Genomic DNA, 24580 nt, shown 5'->3' on the forward strand with positions numbered 1-24580 from the left:
CTTGACTTTGTGTGCTGGCGTTTAGGTGCCTCACTCTGACAGTGTGGGTTCGAATACTGGACATGACTCAACCCAAAAAGGTACGAGAATGTGTACTTTACTGAGAATAGTTATCCCAAACATAACATTTGTTACATTTGACCACTTTCTAAATGGCATTGTGTGTTCATAGCTTTCGGCAATGGGAGCCGTGCCTATTCACACTTGTCAGAGGGGTACACAAAGTATCTGATCTAGACTAACAGTTGTCGGACATTCATTTTGTTGAAACCTCATTGCCTGAGTGGGCTCGATCGTTGACTTTGTATGCTGGCGATTGGGTGCCTTACTCTGGCAGTGTTGGTTGGAATCCCGGACAGCACTCAACCCTAAGAAAGTACTAGAATCTGTACTTTACTAAGAAAGTGTTATTCCAAATATAACATTTGTTACATTTGACCAATCTCTAAATGGCACTGTGTGTTCAGAATTATTATGGTATATGATCAAGCCAACTCAAACCTAAACCTAAATCAAAATGCTAAAGTCGCTTGGAAACAGTTTCCAAGAAACGAAATAGAGAGACTTTCAAAAGGGAGTGTGCCTTATCACTTATCGTAAATATGAACATATTCGTGAGCTAATATACTCAACAACAAAAGTTCCTGTGACACCAATAAAACACTGGTTGGTGATAGTTACATCGATTATAACAGGAATTACAGGAATCATTTTACGGTACTTTAACCTCTCGGACAGAGCCTTTAATAATGTCAGTTGGCAATGCTGTTAGGAATGCTTTGGCCTCAGCAGTGAAGATTTAACTATTGTCTGGGATTCTTACGCAGACAGATCTGGATCCAATGATGGTGGCACTTGCAATTTTGCCACCATCACTGGACCCGTCTGTAAAAATGGAGAATTGTATTTTGTTCGTAAATGGTTATATGATGTTGATAGTGAGTGAGTGAGTTAATATTTAACGTAAATATCGGCAACATTTCAACCATATCGTTTTACATAAGTTTTACATTTTAATGCATATATTTAGACGAAATGAAAACCTGTCATCGATGGACAGTAAAATAACTAGAATATCACAGATTAATATTTTAAACTGGTAAACAACCATAAAAAAGGTTCCACTATATGGAACAATATAATATAAAAACGGGCTATAGATCGCCAGCAACTGAAGGTAGATCACCAAACTAAGCACCATGGGGAACACCTATTCTACGATTAAAACCGTGGCAGTAATAAATATACTGTGGTCTTATACGTGGTCTTACGAACCATCTCCGGGGGACAATTTACACTACTTCAACCCCTTTCGAGGGTGAGCTACTAACAACCTTAGTTATCCAATATATTCTACCAATATTGAAAGAAAACTTATTAAAAACAAAACACATGTATCAAAATTTATACTCAACAACAAATATTGTGACACCAATATTTTCGTTTATTTTTCAAACAAGTAAAGTTTGGTTTTCAATATTGTAGTACATGTATGGAATCAAGTCACAAAAACGCAACTGCTACAGAAAAGCATGCATTCCATGCAAAAGTTGACTTTAAAAAGCCCCATGCATTTCACTACCCAAGAACGGGTATAACAACATGTGCGGTAACGGGATTCCATATGCATTGTTAAGCATCGTGCTGACAAGAACCACTCAGAAAAACAACAAAATTACGCAATTATTCAACATTCAGAAATGCCACGCCTGTCCGAAAATAAGCGTCTGCGAGCCATTGGTATGCTTGACGAAGGATCGAGTCAATGTGATGTTGCAAGACAATTCAACATCCACAGAAACACCATTTGGTGTTTATGGCAACGTTGGCAATAGACTAATGCAGTCTGAGACCATCCTCGGAGTGGCAGGCCACGCGTAACCAATAATCGACAAAACAACTGGATTCGAACAACACACCTACGAATTCGATTTTCCAGCCAGCAACAGTGACTGCAAGAAGCATCCCTGGCCTTCGACGAATATCTTCACAAACCGTACGTCGTCGCCTCAGATGTGCAGGGATTGTCGCCAGAAGACCAGCCAGACGTCTCATTTTGACAGGAAACCACCGTCAAGCACGTCTACAGTGGTGCAGACAGCGTCTACGCTGGACGGCCAAGCAGTGGGGACAAGTTCTATTCACTGACGAGCCTCGTTTTCACCTCAGCCACAGCGATGGACGGATTCGAGTCTACCGACGTCGAGGTGAACGTTACGTCAATCATTGTGTCACGGAAGAAGATCGTTTCGGGGGCGGCAGCGTTATGGTATGGAGTGGGATTACGGCAAGACAGAGGACACGTTTGATAGTGGTAGAGGGAAATCTCAATAGACAGTGTTACCGCGACGAGATCGTCGGCCCTGTTGTTCTACCGTTTTTGCGTCGTCATGGCCCTGGCATTACCTTTCAACATGACAACGCCCGGCCTCATATTGCTTGACTTGTTCAGGATTCTCTTCAACAAAACAATGTGAATGTCATCCCCTTGCCGGCTCGCTCCCCTGATCTCTCACCAATCGAGCACATGAGGGATGAGATGGATCGGCGCCTTCGACGTCAACCCCGTGTTCCACAGACACTCCAGGAACTACGAAACATGCTCCAGCAGATATGGACAGATATCCCACAGGACTTTGTGCGACGCCTGGTCCATTCCATGAAACGAAGATGTGTTGCTTGTATCGCAACCAGAGGTGGACACACGATATTGATTTGTAAATTGACATTTTGGCATGTTCATGGTTTTTTTATGAAATCACTCATTTTCTGATGTCAGTATGGCAAATTAAACCATTGTTACACTTACAAGGAGTCTTTTATCTGTTGCAAACCGAAATTGTTTCAGATTTGGTAAAAAAACATAACTTTGCATTAAATCTTATTCAATGTCACAGGATTTTTTTTTGTTCAGTATAGATGAAAAAATAGATGACACATAGTCGTATTGCTGAACAAGTCTGATCATAAGTATGTGACTAACCAAGGATATGTCAAAAGTATTGAGAATCCTAGTAGAAAGTATTTTAGTCATGACGTTCATTGGCATTGTGCCCAGCCACCATAACCTATTTAAACAAGACCTATCATAGACATAAACTGCCATCTGTTGAGTTCAGCCTGGCCCAGGTCACATGGCAATCGAACATCATACATCAATTGAGATTGTTGTTGTTTATAATTGATAAAATATAAGACCTCCCGTGTATATTACAACTACACTTATTATTGTTTTGCGAGTGATCGTGACAACTCTTTTTCTCAAGTTGACAGATTGCACAGGTGTACGACAAGCCCATAAAGATAAAGGTCTGGATATAAGTACTTCTACATTTGGAACACTGTCCAAGCAGCGTTAGATAGTATGTTGTATCCTTGCCTGGCTGTGTTGCCGTTGCTCGTGTTGTCGGTGCGATGTGCGTTACTGACAAATTTGGGGCGTTTCCATGCAGCTCATGCAGGCTTTATACAAGTAGAAGAGGATTCGCATGCTGTCAATGTTCTTGACCGCTACAACTTGTTCATAGCAGCCTTTAACCCATTTCCTTTCACAACAGACCACGTGTACGAGGTAGCTGCAATTGGACGCAAGTTAGCAAACATCAATCGCACGCAAATTCTTGATGTTTCACACAGAATCACCTGGCCAAACGAAATCAGTCAGGTTCCAGGTAGGCATTGCAACAGCGGTGACAGAACATACAGAAGCCTATATAAGACACTTATGGTCGAATGTGTACGTCCTTGGTATTCATGAGCGGTAGGGAGTGGTCTGCTATGATTACATGTACTGACCTCATATGCTTGAGTCAGGGAACACATAGTGGCTTTGAAGGTATACTCTAACTGGTTTCATAGTAATCATTGTTTTGAAACTCGGAAATTTGACACAGAAAAGACCATCAGTGCATCATGACATTTGTAAGAGCCAACTAAATTCGTGTGGTCAGGTACTGTGACAGGGTCGATTGTGTGTCATCGTACCGGTTGCGTAGACCGCTAATGATGTGTTTAAAGGTTGTTGACTCTTATGGCATGTATTTTTACACGTTATCTCATTGACATTGTCCTTGCAATGACAATGTTATTACCAGCATATACATAACCATAAATACTCATTATAGAGTGTTGTTATGAAAAGGAAAAGGTCAAGATTAGTAAAGGGTAAATGCTACAATTCAAGTTATGATACTTATGGTTGTATTTGCTTACATTTTAAACTGTCCGTTGTGTTCGCGACTAATCCTTACCGTCAAACACATGGTTGCAGCAGTACGGCTGACGAGTGACATATGGAATTCAATATTATTTTTAGTTCCCTGAAAATTACGGTGATCTGAATGTCATATCATGAACATGTCCGTTCAGATGCAGTGTTCCACAAGGAGCTTGTAGCCGCAGCAGGAGGTTTCCTGGTACCCCTCAAGGCTCATGGAACTATTGGATTGTTTGATCTGTCTGTGTCTCCTCCTCGTGGTCCTTACACCATCACTAACAATGCTGACAGCGCCTGGTTCTACCACAGAGTAGACTGGAAAGACATGAACGGGGACGGGCGAATTGATGCTGTGTCATGCAGAGCCAAGAAGCCTCTAATTGGTGAGTAATGACACGCACACAAACAAGCACAATAGCAAAATAAAATTAACAGTAATTTTAGACACACGATAAGAAGAGGAACTTCTGCCATACTGTGCATTCGATACTACCAACAAAAGATAAGTGAACTCATGAAATGATCGTGAAAGTGTAATGACAATAAGTGTTTGTAAAATTAATTCTGGGTGGGCATGTTGGTCAATATCTGATGTGTCCACCATGTAGATCGGTGGATGCACGGCACCTTGGTGACATACTGTTGATTATTGCTGGACTCACACTATGACAATAGTGAAAGGAGATATACTCTTGCGTAATAGTGACCAATATGTGTGAATGGCTAGAGAAGCTGTAGCAGCGAGACCATAATTATTACACAATTACACTGTGAACTAGGAGACGAGGTGAGCATACCGAGCGAATGAATTCGACCTTACTTTATTGCAACCTGGATGTCTTGTTATTGGTTTTCCGCTGTGTAAGGGGACAACCTTTTTTTTTTGGTTGTATACCAATTTAAAATATTACTCTGTGATATTCTAGTTATTTTACTGTCCATCGATGACAGGTTTTTATTTCGTCTAAATATATGCATTAAAATGTAAAACTTATGTAAAACGATATGGTTGAAATGTTGCCGATATTTACGTTAAATATTAACTCACTCACTCACTATCAACATCATATAACCATTTACGAACAAAATACAATTCTCCATTTTTACAGACGGGTCCAGTGATGGTGGCAAAATTGCAAGTGCCACCATCATTGGATACAGAACTGTCTGCGTAAGAATCCCAGACAATAGTTAAATCTTCACTGCTGAGGCCAAAGCATTCCTAACAGCTTTGCCAACTGACATTATTAAAGGCTCTGTCCGAGAGGTTAAAGTACCGTAAAATGATTCCTGTAATTCCTGTCATAATCGATGTAACTATCACCAACCAGTGTTTTAAGCCAACTCATTGCTGAGTATTTTTAATATTAGCTAGTATTGTGCACAACCATTAGTAGCTAGCTAAAGTGATGAACTGAATCATGGGGGTCTCGTGCAGGAAGCTGAGGTACCGTATGTCCCCATCATCCCAAGCGTGGTGGCCTAGCTTTGGTTACGCGGGGCCTATTGCCCGTGTTTTTAACTGTATCATTGATATTGTTATGTGAATGTTATGTTTGATAAAATTTGTTTTTAAATATAACTCACACACTCATGACTCAACTTGGTCTCGTCGCTATATGGCTGAAATAATGCCTGATGCGAGGTTAAATTTTAACTCGCCCCACTCTCTGAACAAAATAAGATTGTGAGTGTGTGACAATACATGTAAATACCAATACAGTTACAAACCTTACAAACCCATCAGTAGAGCATCTAGATCCTGGAATATAAACAACGGTAAGTTATACATTATGAAAAATATTGAAAATGTGTTTGGAAATATCGATCCAAAGGAAATGGTCATGTATGCATATACCACCATAAACCACCAAAACGTATTAGTATTGCCTTACGGGACAGCAGGGTGTTTAATTGTTTGCTGAAGACCCGGGTTCGGGTCCCCACATGGGTATAATGTGTGACGCCAACTTGTGGTGTATCTGCCTTGATATTTGTGGAATGTGGCTAAACGTACCCTAAAATCATACATACTCAATCACTCTTTATTGCTTTACGCCTGTGTTCAATAAAAAGGTTCTAGTCAATATATAGGTCGTTGTTGTTTCTTTGATACCAGCAAGTTTTTCTTTTCTAAGATAAGTTTGTTCAAGTAGTTATGATCGGCATTCACCTCCTTCAGAATATTTGTAATATATCGGACTTAGTTTGCTTGAAGAATTATAGGTATTTATCTTTCAAATTAATGATTTATCTTTTTTACATAAAGAAAATAAGATATCAGAACGTGTTTTCAAATTGTCAGTAAAATGCAAACAAAAGAGAGAACAGTTTGCGAATTAGAAAGACAATTCGTTGTTGTTTCGTGTCACACATTATGATCAAAGATCACGAAATACAAGATGCTCACTAAAATTTGTTCATTTTTTCAAAACATGTTGTTTACCTAACTGGAATAGATTCTGGTTAAGATTAGTCATTGCTCATGGTCACGCGGAAGTTGCTGTCAGTTTTGAATTTAATGCATCTAAGATACATCGGACTGTAATACGTCGACACTTTATATGGCTATATCAACGGGTTCTGAAAATGAAACTTTACCTTTTGTGTACGCTTTCTCAGTTGTTTGACTTCCAACTCTGGTGGACAGTCAGATGAAGATACTGATTTATCTTGGCATTGTTGAAAGAAATGAAGTCATCTATAGCCACGTACCATCTGAAGCACATGCACCACATGTGGTGTCTCCTTAGGCAAATGACTTTGTTCGAAATGTGCTTCTGTTCACCCAGCAGTGAGTGGGTACCCGATAGGATGAGACTGTGATGTGGATGTTAACCTACCGGGGTAATAATACTGCATCGCTATGAGCATCCACTTGGTGAATGGAACCTGGCGCATTATAAATGCACTTGACCAGGAAGCCATGACGTCACAAATCTATGAAATGGCATTCCAAGCGTGATGTATTTTACTATGGAACGAGGAGATTTGATTGAGTTGCTGCATGTCTGATACGATTACAATTGTAGGTGGGGCGCAGGGAGAATTGGTGTGGTTCGAGCATCCAGCAAGTGGTGCACTGCAGCACCCCTGGACCATGCATCTCATAGACCACGGCCCCGATGTATATTTTGATTTTCTCACTCTCCATACACCACAAGGAACGTTTGATTGCATTGTGACTGCCGGCTTCTTCTCCAAGAGTCTCAATATCTATTGGACAACAGATCAAAGTGGGAAATGGGATGATACGTCCAAGGTGACTGTTGCTGCCAGAGTCCCATTCACTATGTAATCCCAAAGTTGCGAAAATAACTGAAGAAATAGAAATATTAACGTTCATGTTAATTTATTGTTGGAATGTGTTTAAGTTATGTTTAGGGTCTGACCGCGTTCTTCCCTAAGAGTTATGTTTTCCCTAAACCACGGAACTCTAATATGAATAAGAAACATTTACAAACTATTCGACTTGCTTCATACTTTTAAGCAAGTCAATCGACTATGATCCGTGTTTCAGATCAAGTCACGAGTAATAGACCACTCTTTCGGGGCTGTGTTTGATGTTCAAGCTGTGGACCTAAACGGCGATGGTGGCCTAGACCTTCTTGTCACTGGAAATGATGCGCACACCGCCTATGTATACAGCTATGAGATCCCAGCAGATTTCAGGTACTGCATCCATATATTGAGCTAACTATCACTGTATCGAGAATCTAACCAATTTACGTATGTCCTCACGCCATTGTGGTGTCCTTCGCGAACACTGTGTGTTAATATGCACACACGTGATCTTGTTAAAAGACTACCATTGCTGTGTTTGCGCAAGCGCTCCTATTATTCTAACAATACATTTTAACTGTGCACAATGCGTAATTGTTAACACCAAATAGTGCACATTTTCCCGTATGGGAATGTTAATAACACTTTGATCAGTTATGCCAATGTTCAAGTTCATCCGCAAAATCGTAGCCTGAAAAAACCCGAGAAGCGTTACTCCAATGAATCTTCGGATATACAAACTGGCAGGTTATAATTTGACACTTTTTCACTTTCTTCATTGACTAAACTACGTATTGAAATAACACAAAACACAAAACCCAATTTAAGAGACCTGTATATTGTTTGCATTTACTCTAATCCATATTGGGAAAATACTCTTTCAAGGTCATCACTCAACAATATGCACACATGCTCTTAAATTCTCACAAAATATGAAACTCTGTCTGAATATGTGATGAAAAGATAAATAGAAAACTTTAAAGGCATCACAATCATAAGTGCCAAAACCGACGTTGCACAAACTTGCTTTTTGCTCCAATTTCTCGGACTTATATGCACCTAATGTTCTGAACCTCAGCATAGATTTTCGTGACAATTTCGTGCTTAAAGTGTTGCAAAGTAATCAAAATGTTCAGTGGGGGAATATTCAGAGGAAAAGACAGAATTCTATGGAAATGGTCACACACAAAACTATGTCAATGATGTATGTGGCTTCATTTTCTTTTCTTACTTTTTGCATTGTTTTTTTTTGTTACGTAAAGTGAAAAATCGGACTGACATAAACACGAAAAACGAAATTACGAAAACAAGTATGACATTAAAAGTACTATACAAATATTTTGCAACTTACATTGATTACTGCCCTTTATTGTGCAGTGAACATCATACAAATGGATTGTTAAAAGCGGCGTCAAACCAAACTCATTTACTCACTCATACAAATGGGAACCATAAAGCTCCGGGTTAGAACAGATCTGCAGCAACCCAAGCTTGACGCAAGAGTTGACTTTGCTTCTCATGAGAGGCAACTAACGAGATCGGGTATCCCATTTGTCTAGATCGATGCTTATGATATCAATCACTGGATTGTCTGGTCCAGTCTCGATTATTTGCAGACAGCCATCATATAGCGCCGAGTGCGGCGTTAAACAACAAACAAACAAATAAAACAAATAGGATGGCTTGTGACAAATAGGATGGCTTACTGGTCGTGCTTTTATGTGATGGTCAATGTGATCCCACAAATGACCTACAAGTGATAAGCCTGGTGATCGTGCTGACCAATGCAAGACACGACACTCATGTTATTGGCTTGCGGTAAATCTCTTACATAACATGCTTGTATTGGACCTTGCAATATGTTGCTGAAACAGGGTCCAGGTTTTTTGCAAGAACGGTAGTACAAAGGGAAGGAGAAGTTGGTCAATGTGACGCTTTCCAGTCATACATCCTTCAACATCACGAGATCTGTCTTGACTTGATCACATGTCGCACCAAACCATAATGCCACCACCTCTAAACGGTTCGATATTTTGAACGCAATATCATGACGTTTGTTCTCCTCGTTGGGGGTAGACTCGAACTCTTCATGGCAGTGTGGATGTTAACCTTCTAGCGCCTCACGCGCAGCTTGGGTTGCATACTCCCTCATAAAACTGGAACACTCATGTATTGATAACTGGGGTAAAAGTTCGCTTTGAGCATCCTATCCAGCATGGACATTTCATAAGCGAGGTGCGCCATGTTTTTCCTGAATCTTGTCAATCACATTAGTGTCAAAAGGGACAAAGAAATCCAATGACATAAATGATTGGATTGGATTTATTAAACAGGACACGGTCAGGTTTGTTGGCTTGGATAGGTTTGAGGCTGAATTTTGTAATTATCATTTTCCATCGCGCCCTCCACATATTCAGGTTCGTATGTGGGATAGACCTCTGAGTCAAAACCACAAGCATGGCGAAGATGGCAGTAAAAGGATTGAGCCATGCCATCATATTGCTAAAGATACTGTGTTTGAGCCAAAGCTGGGCATCCACTGACAATGGGTTGGACAGTCTGATTAGAGGCATTGAATAATCTACATTTCATATTTACATTTGGATGCAAAATCACACATTGTTGGTGTCGACTGGGAAGTGAATGAACCTGAGCAGTGAACAGAAAGCCTTCTGTTACACTTTTCAGGCCTTATGACTTCATCCCAGCGAAGGACTCTGCTGGGTTGCTCAACACCGCACATAAACTCGATGCTGTCATCAAACTTCTAATGCTAAAAGGGAAATTTAGAACGAAACTTATCTGATGGAGATTCATGAAGAGAGACAGCAGCACAAAATTTTGTTAGTCCATTTTCTGACCTGTTGTGATATTCCTTTAACGTATTTAAATGGCCCTCGAAGGCTGACTATTGATAGGTAACAACTCTTATACCCTTAATACCAGGACTGGTGTTTTAATCTTAAATTTTTGCCATGGCTTTCAGTTTGTCCTACGTTATCTTTCTCTTTTTCCTGGCAATTTCAGTAGCCCTCAGAAGACTAGTTCGGAGGGTAGACACATGGTTTAGTAAACTGCAAACAACAAAAGAAAGCCTTCACCCCACGCCATCAAAGTATTTAATCTTGATCAAGTTTTTCGGGACACTGATGAAATCTCTCCAATACACCTTGATACTCCGGGTGATGAGCCCTTGATTTGGCCTGTCTTATTCCCAACTCATGCGTGACCTGCTGAAACAACCGTGACATGAAATTCGACCCTTGTTCAGATTGCGCTACTTTGCGTAAGTCAACAATCGTGAAACACTTCACCAAAACCATGACAATATCTGTTTTCCTCAGTGGAACAGTTGAACAGTACATGATTGTCATCAAATACTGATTACCAGACTTTCAGACAAGGGACTACACAAATAACAACGCTGGTATGGGCCTCAAAGGGGCAGGGGGCATTTCCTGATTAGGTGTCCCTACCACCTGACATGCATGACAAGTTGACAAAACTGTGACAAATCCTGAAGCAAACTATGCCAGAAGACACGAGCTAATTGTTTATCACATGTTAATGTTAAAACCCACATTAGCAGCTAGGGGAGTATCATGGGTCAAATATATCACCTGTTTATGATAACTTTGTGGAATGACAATCGGTTGAAAAAAGCAGCTGAAACAGCTGAAACTTCTGGAGCTCATTTGTGTTTCTACTACCAAGATGACGGTGTGTTTATAAGGAAAAATTATTAAAACACCGTCATCTTGGTAGTAGAAACAAAATTGGTACCTTGGCAGCCACATCGGAAGAAGGTGCTTGTCTAGCGAGTACTTGTATGTCAGGTTCATCACCCTGCGAAGACACCAGCTGTTTTCACGAGAGTACAGGGTCATGCTGCATGAAAGTACCAGCTAGATCATTGGTGACATCATTCCAGTTTTAAATCTCCTTGGAGTTTTGTTCTCACAGCACTGGAAGGTAATATAACTGGACTCTTCTTTGTGAAGTCATACAGTACTCACTGTAGTTCATGTAATTAATGCTACAATTCAACCATGATGCTAATACCTTGAAACACGAAATTCTTAATGATGATATGTCGCACTACAATGAGACTCTGGAGAATGTGCATTATGTTTTTTAAGTTGGGGTGGATTATTGAGTTTTGTAAGATTCACTATAACAGCTCATGCAGAATTGAATTATGAATTAATGTCTTTATGAAATTATTTCTTTGAAAGGACTGGGAAATTTCAACGTCATACTTTGGCCGGAGGCTTCAGCCCGAGACTTAAAGGAATAGGTCACGGGGCCCCAGGATCAGCACAAACAGTCTTTCCCACAAGTGACACCAACGGGTAAGCGTTATCATCATTACACAAACCCCGAGCGTCATATTAACTAAATGATTTTCAGTGGTAAGAAAATGAAATATGCATTCGTCACAATTTAAGCTATTTAGATATAGTGGTACACATGAGTACAATGTGTGAAGCACGTTTTGGGTGTCTTCCGCCATGGTATAATTCTGGGAGAGTGCTAAAAGCAGCACAAAACAAAAATCACTAACTTAATCGCAACTAAATTGTAAATACCTGAAGTCTACAGATAATCGAGCTGTACATTGAAAACCCAATATGTTAATCTTCTTATATATATTATCTTTTCACTGTCAACTGCTGCTATTAAAACAACCCTAAAATAAAGTGTTCAATGGCTAGTTATCAGCAATGGATTTATTCACAGATGCTATGTGTTATGTTACATTCTACCACACAATAGAGGTTTCAGATCACAATAAACTCCTCTGATTGCAAAAGCTAATTTGACGGGATCAACGCGGAAGCTAATATTTATGGAGAGTACTCCTTTCTCAATCAATGTAGGTAGGCATTTGAAATAACTGTTCACTTTAAGGTTAAAAATGCAGTACCTGCAATTTCCAAACGATGTGTGACAAAATATTTGGGGCAGAAAACATTTTTGGGACAATAGAGAAATTTCTCCCACTGTGACGTCATATATGTGCAAATCTTTTCTCCAGGGGTGACCACTTCATGTGGGTTAATGATGAGTCTATGTTACACACTCTCAATAAATATCATATGCGCATTTGAAACTCAATTTACAGGGGTTATATTGCAGAAGATATTTCATGTGTCGAGTGAAATATCATGTTTCTCTCATCGGGGGACGGGGGCAAAGGAGATATTTTCACGAAGGGCGTAGCAAGAAAGTAGGAGAAACATGATATTTCACGAGACATATGGAATATCCTATTTATTATATACTTTTTGTGCATTGTCTACAGGAAATGTTATTATTTCATTACAAATCTCCGAACTCATATAATCTTTACATTGCCGCTTGTATAAAACAAAAATTCTTCCCTGTCAAATGCTGCTCTTAAAACAAACCTAAACAAAGCGTCCAATCAGACGATCATGAAATCAATATTATCTCCAATCAATTAGTCTTAGTTACTACAATACTAGACGAGTGACGTGACACAGTAATACATTGTGAACACATTTCGGAATTGAGAAATGTAGACACCTTAGCAGATAGTATATTGCTCGACTAAGTGAAATTGCTATAAAAACATATCGCCTATACAGCTTGGTTAAGAGGCTGCGATCGGTAAGCTTATGTTGTCAGAAGAAGAAAACACTATACACAGTAGATTGGCTTTTAAACTTATCGATACCAGTATAAATGAGAAGAAGAAGAAGAAGAAGAAGATTTTATTAACGTCTCACTTGTATACCACATTTTTGTTAAAACAAATTAAAAATATGGTTACATTAAAGTTGTAAACAACCAATCGCACAGCGATTTATGAGAGACGGTACATTGTAAACAGGCACATAATAATTTTTTGTTAGCAAAAGCTAAATATTAAAATATACATACATTAATATACAATACAATGTTTAAGACTCAATGATATAAAATATTCCTCCGGGTAAATAAAATGTCATGGCAGGTTCTGGCACAGTAAAAGGTGAGGTCATCAGTTGATAGAATCCTAATATATTTATCTTGCTCTGTCAAGGAAGTAAAATCTATCCATAAACTATTGCACTTGTTGATGAGGCTAAAACGTATTTCGTCGTAAAGGGGACAGAATAAAAGGACATGCTTCTCATCTTCTATGACATTTTTGCAGTTAAGACACAGCCGCATCTCTCTGGGTATGTTCTCGTATCTGCCCGTTTCGATCCGCAGAGGGGCCACGCCCAGTCTAAACTTTGCTAGTGCACTTCTGTGTTTGCATGGGATTGGTCGACTGACAAAGCTTTCTTGTCCATATTCACTCTTAAATTGTTTGTACAACCGAAACTTGCTGCTTCCACTATGTGCTGCTTCACTTCGGATTGTTTCCTCCCATGACCGTTTGTATCTGTTAAAGACTGTATCATGTACAGTTTTAATAAAGAGACCCTTTTCTAGATTGCCGTCGTATGGAATGAAATGACCCAAGTTGAAGTTCTGTAAAAAGTTCCTCACACGATGATTCCAGTTTTTCACTGATGTCCCATTTGCCCATCGGAATATTCTCTTGTTGATTCTTCTTGTACTTGTGTTGGTCATTCTCGCCCAATGTCTAGCAACACATGTCCATTGTAGGACCTCCGGTGGCACCCATCCAGAATCTCCATTCACGGCCAAGTTAGGGGCGTTTTTTTCCCTAACCAAGGTAAAACCGAATCGCTCTGTGGTGTAGCGCATTGACTGGCGAATGGACCTTGGTACCCCATATTCCTGCTCCATAGGACATTATTGGCCACACTGGAGAGTCATAAAGCTTTGAATACACGTTAAAAGGCAGATCTCCAAACGATTTCGCTTTTGCAATAAGAAGTCCAAGGGCCCTGCTTGCAGATTTAGTCGCCGCCTTTGCCATCAGGTTATAATCTAAATGTTCTGTGAGGAGCACTCCCAAGTATTGATAATTATCCACAATCTTCAGTACATTATCTCCACATCTGAATGTTGCCGCTGTCTGGGTCACCGATGATCCTCTGAAATGAATTACATTTGACTTGTCCTTATTAACGACCATCTTGTTGTTGCCACACCAGGGCCCACTTGCACAAAGCGATCTTAGCGCTAAGATGATCGTAACTCCCATACTTTAACATAGGCTTACAATAGTCTTAGCGCTAAGATCGTTTTGTGCAAGTGGGCCCTGGTGTCCAGCACTGACAGGAGTGTGTTGAGATCCTCCTCTGTCTCTGCAAGGAGAGCTACGTCATCGGCGTATGCCAGGACGCTAACAACATCTTCACCACATTGTACTCCGATCCCCAGTCCCTTCAAGGTTAATATCAAGTCATTAATGTATATGTTAAATAACATTGGCGATAAAATACATCCCTGTTGAAGCCCTTGTCTCACATTGAACCATTCGGTGTTAGAGTGGTTGACACGAACAACACATTGTACGTTGTGATAGAGAGATTTCATAGCACTAAACATTTTACCACCGATTCCAGCTTGGGTCAGCTTAAGCCACAGTCGTTCCCTTCTAATGCCGTCATACGCTTTCCTAAAATCTACAAAAGCTACAAATGTGGACTTTTTCTTCAATTTTCTTGTTTCAATAATGGATGTTATCGTCCCTATATGGTCAGTTGTAGATCGGCCTCGACGAAAACCATTTTGCTCATCACAGATGACGTCATTCCTTTCGGCCCATGTGGTCAGTCGTTCATTTAGCACACTGCAGTAGAGCTTGTAAATGGCTGGAGCCAGGGTTATCCCTCTATAATTAAGTGGATCTCTGGGATCTGAGGATGATGACTTCGGAATAGGACGTATAATTCCCTGACACCATTGGATCGGAATCGTAGACGTCTCAAAACACACCGAGAAGAGCCTATGCAAAGTGTCGATGATACCCTCTCCCTTCAGTAGTTGTACTGGGATTCCATCAACACCGGGTGCCTTTCCACTCTTTGCTTTCACTACTGCCCGCCTCACCTCATATAGGGATATGTTTGCATTAAAGGGTTCATCATCTAGCATTGGTATGTCAAAGTCAGTATCACCTATACCACTATCGGATGTGTTTAAAAGAGACTCAAACGCTGACTTCCATGTATCTAGCACCACCTGTTTATCTGTACTAACCGATCCATCCTCCTTCACAACCTCCACTGGGATCCCCTTCTGTCTCTCACTACCCACTCCAATCTTCCCGATCTTCTTCCACAGCTGCGCATTGTTCTCCTCGCACATCTCCTCCAGTTCACGGTGCATCTGACACCTGTAGGTGCGTTTACACCTCTGTACACTCCTATCAAAGTACTTCCTCAAAGCTATGTACCTTTCCTTTTTCTCTTTCTTTCTCTGATCTTTAGTTCGTGACCATAATCTTTCTGCCTTGCACATTTCGTTCCATTTTCTGTTGAGATCATCATTCCACCAGGGTTGTTTTATTCGTCGACGTTTATTCCTTATTCCTTCTTTAGTATATCTTCCTTTCTTCATTGGCAGTTTTTTCTCCATTTCCCCGTGCACTACTTCCACAAAATCACCATAGCACTTATCAATGGACGTCTGATCCTTAACTGAAGATTCCAGTCTCCCAATGATATCATTCAGTGACCTCTGTATAGATTCTGACGTCAGAAAATCCGAAGGCGGGTTATTCATAATATAGCTACGTGTTTTGTCACAGTCCTCCAATTCTTCACTCTCCTTTTCTGGTCTGTGTATATAATCTACCTTCATTGTCCACTCCAGCATTGAATGATCAACTTTCAGTAGAGCACTTCCATCAATGACCCCCACACACCCAGATCGTTCCATAAGAGTAGACGGTCGTACAACATTAAAATCATTGAAACTTTCTAAACTTTCATATGGTATGAAACAATAGTCAACAACAGATGTACCCTGCTGTGAAACAAAAGTAAAATCATTTTTACAAACATTACGTCCATTCAACATACACATATTAGCTCTTATCAAAAAGTCAATACATAATTTTCCGTTGTTATTAACTGTATAGTCCAGCACATGTCTCTCTGGGATAGCGTCCACGCCTTCAATAAAGTCCGTTTCCTCTCCACATCGACTGTTAAAATCTCCACATATAAATGAAATATTTCTGAATTCATAAATATGTGATAGTAAACTATCATAAAAATGTTCAGCACACACATTCCGAGAAGAGTGATCAGGGGGCAAGTAGCATACTGAAATATACTTGACACAATCATCGCATTTATTTTTCATAGCGAGCCATAGTATTCCCTCAATGGAATTTTCAGCAATATCAAAATCATAAAATGTCAAAAGTTCTGTCTTTATAAGAAACCCCACTCCTCCAGACCCTCTCGGTGTATTCACATGTAAGTTAGTACGGTTGTGACCAAACCAAACATAACCATCAACTTTAATAGTGTCCGATCCTCGCAAGTGTGTTTCCGTTATCCCTATAATGTCACAGCCTGCAAATCTTACACACATCTGTCTGAGAGAAGCGTTTTGAGATTCAGAGTCTGTGCCCCACCCTTTGGCGTTCCAGCACCCGCACTTGACCTATTGGTGACGTTGTTGTCTCTCATTGGATGCTGATGAACTTCCAACTCTGTCACCTGGTGACCTCCGACCTGATCTCAGAGGTGTACGTCGCTGATTGGACCTCCACTCGTCACGCGATTCTTGTTGGTAAACACGGCCACGTGTTTCCTCGTCTGCACGTTGTAGTGTTGTTCTCTCTGTCTATCCTGCTGCGGGTGGCGGTTGTTGTCTTCTGTTCGGCGTAGTCTTGTTCCCGTCACACGAAGCTGTCCATCGCCAACCGTCTCCGCTAACAAGCGCATATTTGATTCCATAATACGCTGTTGCAGGGGTTTATCACTTTGGATGTAAACTCTTGAAGAGTTCGAACTGTCTCTCAATATTTTCTTTTCAGACATGATTTTCCGCTTGTCCTCCACCGATCTACAGCTTGCCACAATAACACCAGGGTTCCTCCCACCCCTATTGCCTTTCCGTTCAGCTTTGTTGATTTTAATGTCCTTTATTTTCAATCCATCTTTGATCAAACCATTCACTTTGTTCATCACATTTTCATTTCTTGATTCCTCTAAATTCTTTATGATGAAATTTAAATGTCTATCGTCAACCTGTTGCTGCTGAAGATCAGTTTGTGCACTTTTCACATCTGAGATATCACTGTTCATTTTATCTTGAAAATGTTTGTGTTCTTCTCTCATGTCTTCCAACTGACTGTTTACCTCTATGTCTAACATACTCTTCATCTTTCCAAGCAATCTGCTTTCCATGGAATCAAGTCTTTTGTCAAAGTATTCAGTCTGTTTGTTAATGGCTGCTAGCACATCGGCTACAGTTTTCGCGCACTGTTCACTGCAGGTCAGGGTCGATGTAGAATTTCTGTTCATAGTGTTTATATTATCGGAGATTGTCTCACCTCGAAGCTTCTTGTTGTGTGATAGCGATGCATCACCGTCTGTTAAGTGACGTTTTCTTTCCTCTGGTGGGTGAATCACATTTGTGACCATGGGGGTCGCCATTACTGTTGACACGTAGTCTTGGGATGATTCAACATTCATGACAAAATCCAAGTCTTTAAACACACAATCGAGTTTAAATCGAGATTGCCCGCTGTCCCCAGTATCTCTCACCTTTCTTTCAAGTGCTTTTTGTTTCGCTTACACAAAAAATTTCATTAAAAATCAAAATCTTTACAGAGCGAAAATTATCGTGTTCACTCATCAACGACCTTCACCTCACACCCTGAGCGACTTTAAGATAAATGCACACTATTTTTGATAAGGCGCTCTGCGGTGCCCTGTTGTTCATACCTTCTGATTAATTGTCCATAAAAATGGCATTGTTGGTGATTAATGACTATTTACTGATGACACCTTTCTTGGACAATCGTCAAAATATATTCGTATTCTGGAAACTGTTTTTTTTTAATTTGAATTTACAAATAAACATTTACAATTATGTTTTACGTCATATAACAATGGCCATGATTCAGTGATGTCACTATGTCAGTGTCTATATGAGAAGTGTAACGCTGACGAATTTTCGTATTTCATCCTACTAATGAGTATTGTTAATGGAACAACGCACTAGATCCTTGTGGTTATTGAAAATATGTCCCTCATGAAATAAATATTGAAAGTTTCCAACTAAACCTAAACATTTATATCACTGGGAACATATTTCCTCGTTGGTTACTATTTCATCACCTGGCAAAAAGGTTAATTCCAACATGCAAATACATGGCCCGAGGAACTGGGGCCGAACATTCGCAACAAGGACGCTTAGTTGGGTTTGTGTGCTGGGGGTGGTAGGATAGGGCTATGGAGATTTTTCTTGTTTCAAAAACGCAAAATGGGTTGGGTTAGGGGAGTGGCAGTACTTGAACATACGGAATGATTTCCCTTTTTGATTTGAAAGGGGAGTCTTTAAAAATCATTTAATAGAATAAAGATTCAGTAATCAACCCTAACTGACAATATATTAAATAAATATGTCATGCGCCTTGAGCATGCAAAATTCATGGATATTTTTGCTCTACTAGAGGACCAGTAGTAGTAGTAGTAGTAGTAGTAGTAGTAGTAGTAGTAGTTGTCTCACTGTATGAAGTATATGTTCGTACGTTTTTTTAAATTTTTTAGTCAATCAGTAGTTCAGAGGAACAGTCGAAAGTATTTGATTTAGCTGTCTATTTAGATGGTACATTTTCTACGGGTACGTCTTTCAACGTTACCATCGAGGAAAACGGTACCAACAGGAGACATAATACAACGGAGTTTGGGTACACTTTTCTACGTAATATTTTGGCCCAAGGTACAATTCTACGGGGTACCAAATTATATGTTACAACGGCACCAAAGTCTGCGAACCTAAGCATTTTTGTGCATGGCCGATACGTAACAGCGGTAGAAAAATGAAAAATATCATATCTAAATCAGAATGAGATCTTTATTATTATCAAAGTAATTTCAATCTGAAATATCTATTGTTTTTTTTGGGTTTTTTTGTAAATCTCGCCTCTTGCCTTTTTACCCCCTGAGTCGGTCGGGTAGCCTTGTGGTCAAAGCGTTCGTTCGTCACACCGAAGACCCGGGTTCGATTCCCGACATGGTGTCCCCCGCCGTGATATTGCTGGAATATTGCTAAAGGCGGCGTACAACCATACTCAATCACTCACTTTACCCCCGTGACCTGACTGACCTGCGTGGTGGCACCTAAGTCAGCTCAGTCATTCATTAATCCGCCAGTAATATCGAGACTCTTGTAAGAAGGCCCTCGGACGCCATTGCCAACGGTAGAATATCAATATTATGTTTTAAATCATATAGTGAACATGAGGTTATTCAGCAAACATGGTCATGGAGTCCTAAATATGGTGGCTTGGAGCACAACAAAAATGCCCACGATGTTCTGTTCAATAGCCGCTTCACTTAGAACGACATTCAATTGAGATAACCCGTTTGATCCTTATGTATTTACAAAACCGGTAGGTCCTGTTTATGCATTTATTGTATTAAGTAAGGATAAGATACATGGATGAACAACTTCTTTATTAGGAGCGACGTTTCGGTGTAGTTTCTAACACCGTATTCAAGCAAGTGATCACTTATCCTTACTTAGTTCTCCAACTTCTAAATGCTTCTCAATTGTATTGTTCAGTTGCTCATGTAGCTTAATGTTAACTGAACACAGAAAATGTCGCATTCAGACTAAAATTACGCGGTGTTTATTACAAACTACTTATAACATTTACACCACCCGTGGATTACGTATATCTGTGGCGAACGTGCACATTTTGAAATTATTATTGATGAAAATGTAGTTATTTAGTTTGTAAACGTTGTCGAACAATTGTTGAAACGTTAGCGAAGTCATCTCGAGAGGTGGCATCCAAATCTGTACAAATTCATTGTGAGATGTCATCCAAGAAGACGAGGTATTCGAAACCTAGCCCATGTCCTTGAGAGGGAGACAACTTCTTTCCAACGAGAAAGCAGCATACGATTATCACAATGCTTTTTCACTTTAAGTTGCACTGTGAGTTATGTAAATTTGAGGTGTGAAGGAAAAAGTATATATTGTGTGAGTTTGTGTCGCAATTCGTTCCCTATGTGTTACAATCGTGTTACATTGTTTGATATGACCCTCTAGCTTAAACAAACAAACGATGGGTAGTATCCCTTGGGCAGCTGCTGGACAAGGAAGAAGTCCCTGTTTGTTACACCCAAACCGGATCTTAGTAATAAAATGCTTGTTACAGATTATTTAATTTTTCATAATATCAAAATCAAAGATGACGTTCCCCACATTCAACATTGTATGCAATGTTGTTATTTTTGTAGGATAAACAGAAACGGCATAAACAGTGTATGTATAGCTGCTAAGTATCACATATCAGCCAATAAAAAAAAAAAAAAAAAAAAAAAAACCTGTGTCAAGCACCGCTGGACCGCTGGACCGCTGCGTCGGTACCACAGGCCACACACCCCAGTATATTTGTTTTGGAAACTGATTACGAAGCGTTGATTTCAACACTTTCATTTGAACACTTAAATACTTTCTACCAACATTATGAATTTTTCTCTCCCTCGGAAATTGACTAAACAAATCTAGGAAAATAATATCAGGTTACTTGCCCTTTAAAGATAACAAGTAAAAGTAAACTAATATGTAATCCTGGAATTTTGCTGAGGCTAATACGAACATGATGCTAAATTAACATACGGACTTTAAACTTGTTGAATGCGATTTTCAATAGCCATGGCTGAATATGTATTTGATGTATCGGGTTTTGTTTTTCTTTAGAAAGCCGGTGATTGTGTTATCGGGGGATGATGACGGAAGAGCATATGTCCTGAAACCATCATCAACGTCGCATGGTGACTGGACATATGACAAGGAAACATTCCTGGACGTTGGCCAGGGAACTGTTGGAGAAATAGCCATCAAGGATGTTGATGGAGATGGCTATGGGGAGGTATTTGTGCCTGCATATACTCAAGGTTATGTCTATGTATACACATTTAGAAAATAAATAGGACACAGAACCCCTCTGACATTGTCAGTGCCTGCTTTATAAACTTGTTAACTATTTTTTAGGTTATTAAAAGACGCTTCCATTATGACAAACAGCAGAGTTCCAGAGTACGTTGAACGAATATGAAAAAAATTTCAAATGGCACTGAAGTGCATTTGGATATTTCATCAGCAGGTTGAAATTATGTTTGAGGTATAGTATTTTATAACATATTTATGTATTTCCTTCAACGAAAAAGTCTTATATTTAAGAGTTTGTTGTTCTTATATTCAAAATACCCAAATACCATTTTCACAAACGAAAGTCGGCGTTTATGGCCTTGTAACGACTTTAATATAGCTGCCGTGAAAATCGGATTTGAACGTACCTAGTTGTCGTTATCAGTGGGACAGAACATGTCAAATTTCAGCTTCGCTTGTGTCAGACGCAGTAGCTCAAAGAACAAGACGACCTCAAGTGCTGTACATGCAGGTCAATAATATAGTTGGTGGTTAGTTACAAAAAAATATTTACTATTAGTATTATCTGTAATTGGATGCTGCTCCGCGGAATGGGAAATGTAATTTATTGGTATTATTAACATACAAGTGAATTATGTTCATCTACATTCCACCATGAATTTTTGAAGGGTTTCAAATAACAATAATCACCTTTGTGTGAAACAGTTGATTTGACTATCTCATCAGTGCCTAAGCCAATATATATCGAAAAATATTGTTTTTAATCATTTGATCTCGTGACAGGTACAAAAATAGATAACAAAATAAAGGGCCGTGTTACCTGGCCGTGGTACGTGGCTGGACGCTCATGTTCATCCATGTGATTACTCATGTCAACTAACGACTCATTAAAAAATACTGTCGGAAATGCTAGAAAATGCGTTTAGTCCATAACAAAAGGATAGACTGTTGTTATTGAAATATCGAGTAAATACCGATCGACCTCCCTGTGGTTTTTCAGTCACAAAGAGTCCTTTCGACAGGAATTATTTTTTTCTAACGCCAACGATGTCAGTCTAAAACGGACTTTAGAAATATGCGCACGTGACTCTGTTATAATGATATTAATGTAGTCTTCATAAAACATCTAACCCACACACTAAAATCATATGGAGAAAATTCTAGATGTGCAGCTTCTAAAATGATAAAATGACAAACATACAATGAATGATTCCTGGACTGCACTAACTATTGGTCTCCATGAGATGGAATATCGACACACTGCGCGTGACGATGACAGAGCAGTTTTCAGGGGGAAATATTACATCCCGTCTATGAGGTCACATTATCTCCGCACCATTCATAACTATCACAGTCAGGGCTTCCAGATCATTTATCTCTACTACTTGTGGCAGATGAACAAAAAACACCCATGGTACTATGGGGTAAAGATAATCGTGCCGTTGTTTTGCACGCCGCAAACCCGTGATCTGGGGCTTATTAGTGAATGAGAGCTAGTTTTCGAGGTGAAAAAGAAAACTTGTAATTTTCATATAAGGAAATATTATAGGAGGTGTTGGAACATCAGCTAATGTCCATTTTAAACAACCTCAGTGTTATTGTCATGAGTGAGTGAGTATGGTTTTACGCCGCTTTTAGCAATATTCCAGCAATATCACGCCAGGGTCACCAGAAATGGGCTACACACATTGTATCCATGTCGGGAATCGAACCCGGCTCTTCGGCGTGACGAGCGAACGCTTTAACCACTAGGCTACCCGACCGCCCCAGTTATTGTCATGAATAACACCAGTTAATATAACGTCCGGAAATCAGATACTGTCGCGCCAACCATGAGTAGCCTGAAGGCGACTATAGAGGAAGGAATATATGACATTGTCAACTCATGTGTAAAATTCGGCTGAATAAGTAACAAGTAAAATACAAGTCACACGAGGGGCGTTCAATAAGTTTTGCAACTTCATTAAAGAACAAGTCGCAGAATATCTTTTGCACAATACACTTCTTCCATTTGTCCTTCAAGCTTTTAATACCACTTTCATAGAACTCCGCAGAATGGCCCTCTAACCACGACTCTGTGGCAGCATTTATGTCCTTGTCATCCTGGAAGCGTCTTCCACATAGGGCAGATTTCATTTGCCGGAACAGAAAATAGTCACTGGGCTGTAGGGTGGGTGATTTAACTCTTCGAATTCACATATGGCGGCCTGTGCAATTCTCGATTTGTCTACCGGAGCGTTGTCATGCAACAGTAGGATACAAACCACGAGTTAACATCACAGCGCGTTGACATTGTTTGTGTTAACACAAATGCCCAAGTTACAAAACTTATTGAACGCCCCTCGTATGTGCTGGCAGTTACGTTGTCTTAGGTACGCCGGTCAGACATTTTGTCTATCTTGGCTAACTGTAAAGGGTACATGGCAAGACATAACACAACATTCAAACACACATGTCAAAGGGAGGATCAGCGCAGTCTGTGCTAGTTATCAGCCTTGTTGGACCAGTTATCATACCTTTGGGTGATAGTACAGAATCATATACGTCATCAGCGGAGACGGATGCTACCTCATCTGTAGAACAACAAATACATCTTGATTCCCAAACCGCAACCTTCCGATACTCATCACGTTTTATAGCTTTTAACTATTTCATCATGTTTCCAAGCAAATATAATGCAGTACATATCCCAAATAGCTACCCCCATCAACGCACATGTCAATTAAGTACAATTGGCAATTGCACCTTTGCGAATGCACGGTCATCTCCTCGGGACAGGTGTCAGGTAATTACCTCAGGTTATAGACCGTTTTATTCATGCATGACAATACACGGATATTTTCTAAGTTTATCATTATTTTACCTGTAAAAGTATATGTTAAGGACAATCACAGTGTCAGCTAGGATAGACTAGATTAGGTCAATTTGCGTTACTTTGATATATGCTATTTTCATAGCCCTATGACTCGTATGTATTAAATGAAGCCAGAAAAGCATTTTCTAGCATTTCCGACAGTACTTTTAGCAATTGGGCCTTAACACAGGATGGCGACCTTTGTACCT

General features: G+C 39.8%; 1 protein-coding gene across 2 annotated transcripts; it reads left to right on the forward strand.

Moving 5' to 3' along the window:
• The first annotated feature begins 3333 nt into the window (after window positions 1–3333).
• On the forward strand, window positions 3334–21584 carry LOC124123566. 2 transcript variants are annotated; one of them, XM_046486766.2, is made up of 6 exons: window positions 3334–3671; window positions 4369–4599; window positions 7249–7478; window positions 7737–7888; window positions 11734–11850; window positions 20863–21260. In XM_046486766.2, exons 1-6 carry the CDS (start codon window positions 3365–3367, stop codon window positions 21044–21046), a joined length of 1221 nt encoding a protein of 406 aa, XP_046342722.2. In that variant the 5' UTR covers window positions 3334–3364; the 3' UTR covers window positions 21047–21260. The 2 variants fall into 2 exon arrangements, with proteins under 2 accessions (XP_046342722.2, XP_046342721.1); XM_046486765.2 differs by lacking the exon at window positions 20863–21260 and adding an exon at window positions 21326–21584 and having other exon boundaries at window positions 3335–3671.
• The last annotated feature ends 2996 nt before the right edge of the window (window positions 21585–24580 follow it).

Source organism: Haliotis rufescens, unplaced genomic scaffold (genome assembly GCF_023055435.1).
Source record: "Haliotis rufescens isolate VD_foot unplaced genomic scaffold, xgHalRufe1.0.p SCAF_18, whole genome shotgun sequence".
NCBI classification, from domain to species: domain Eukaryota; kingdom Metazoa; phylum Mollusca; class Gastropoda; order Lepetellida; family Haliotidae; genus Haliotis; species Haliotis rufescens.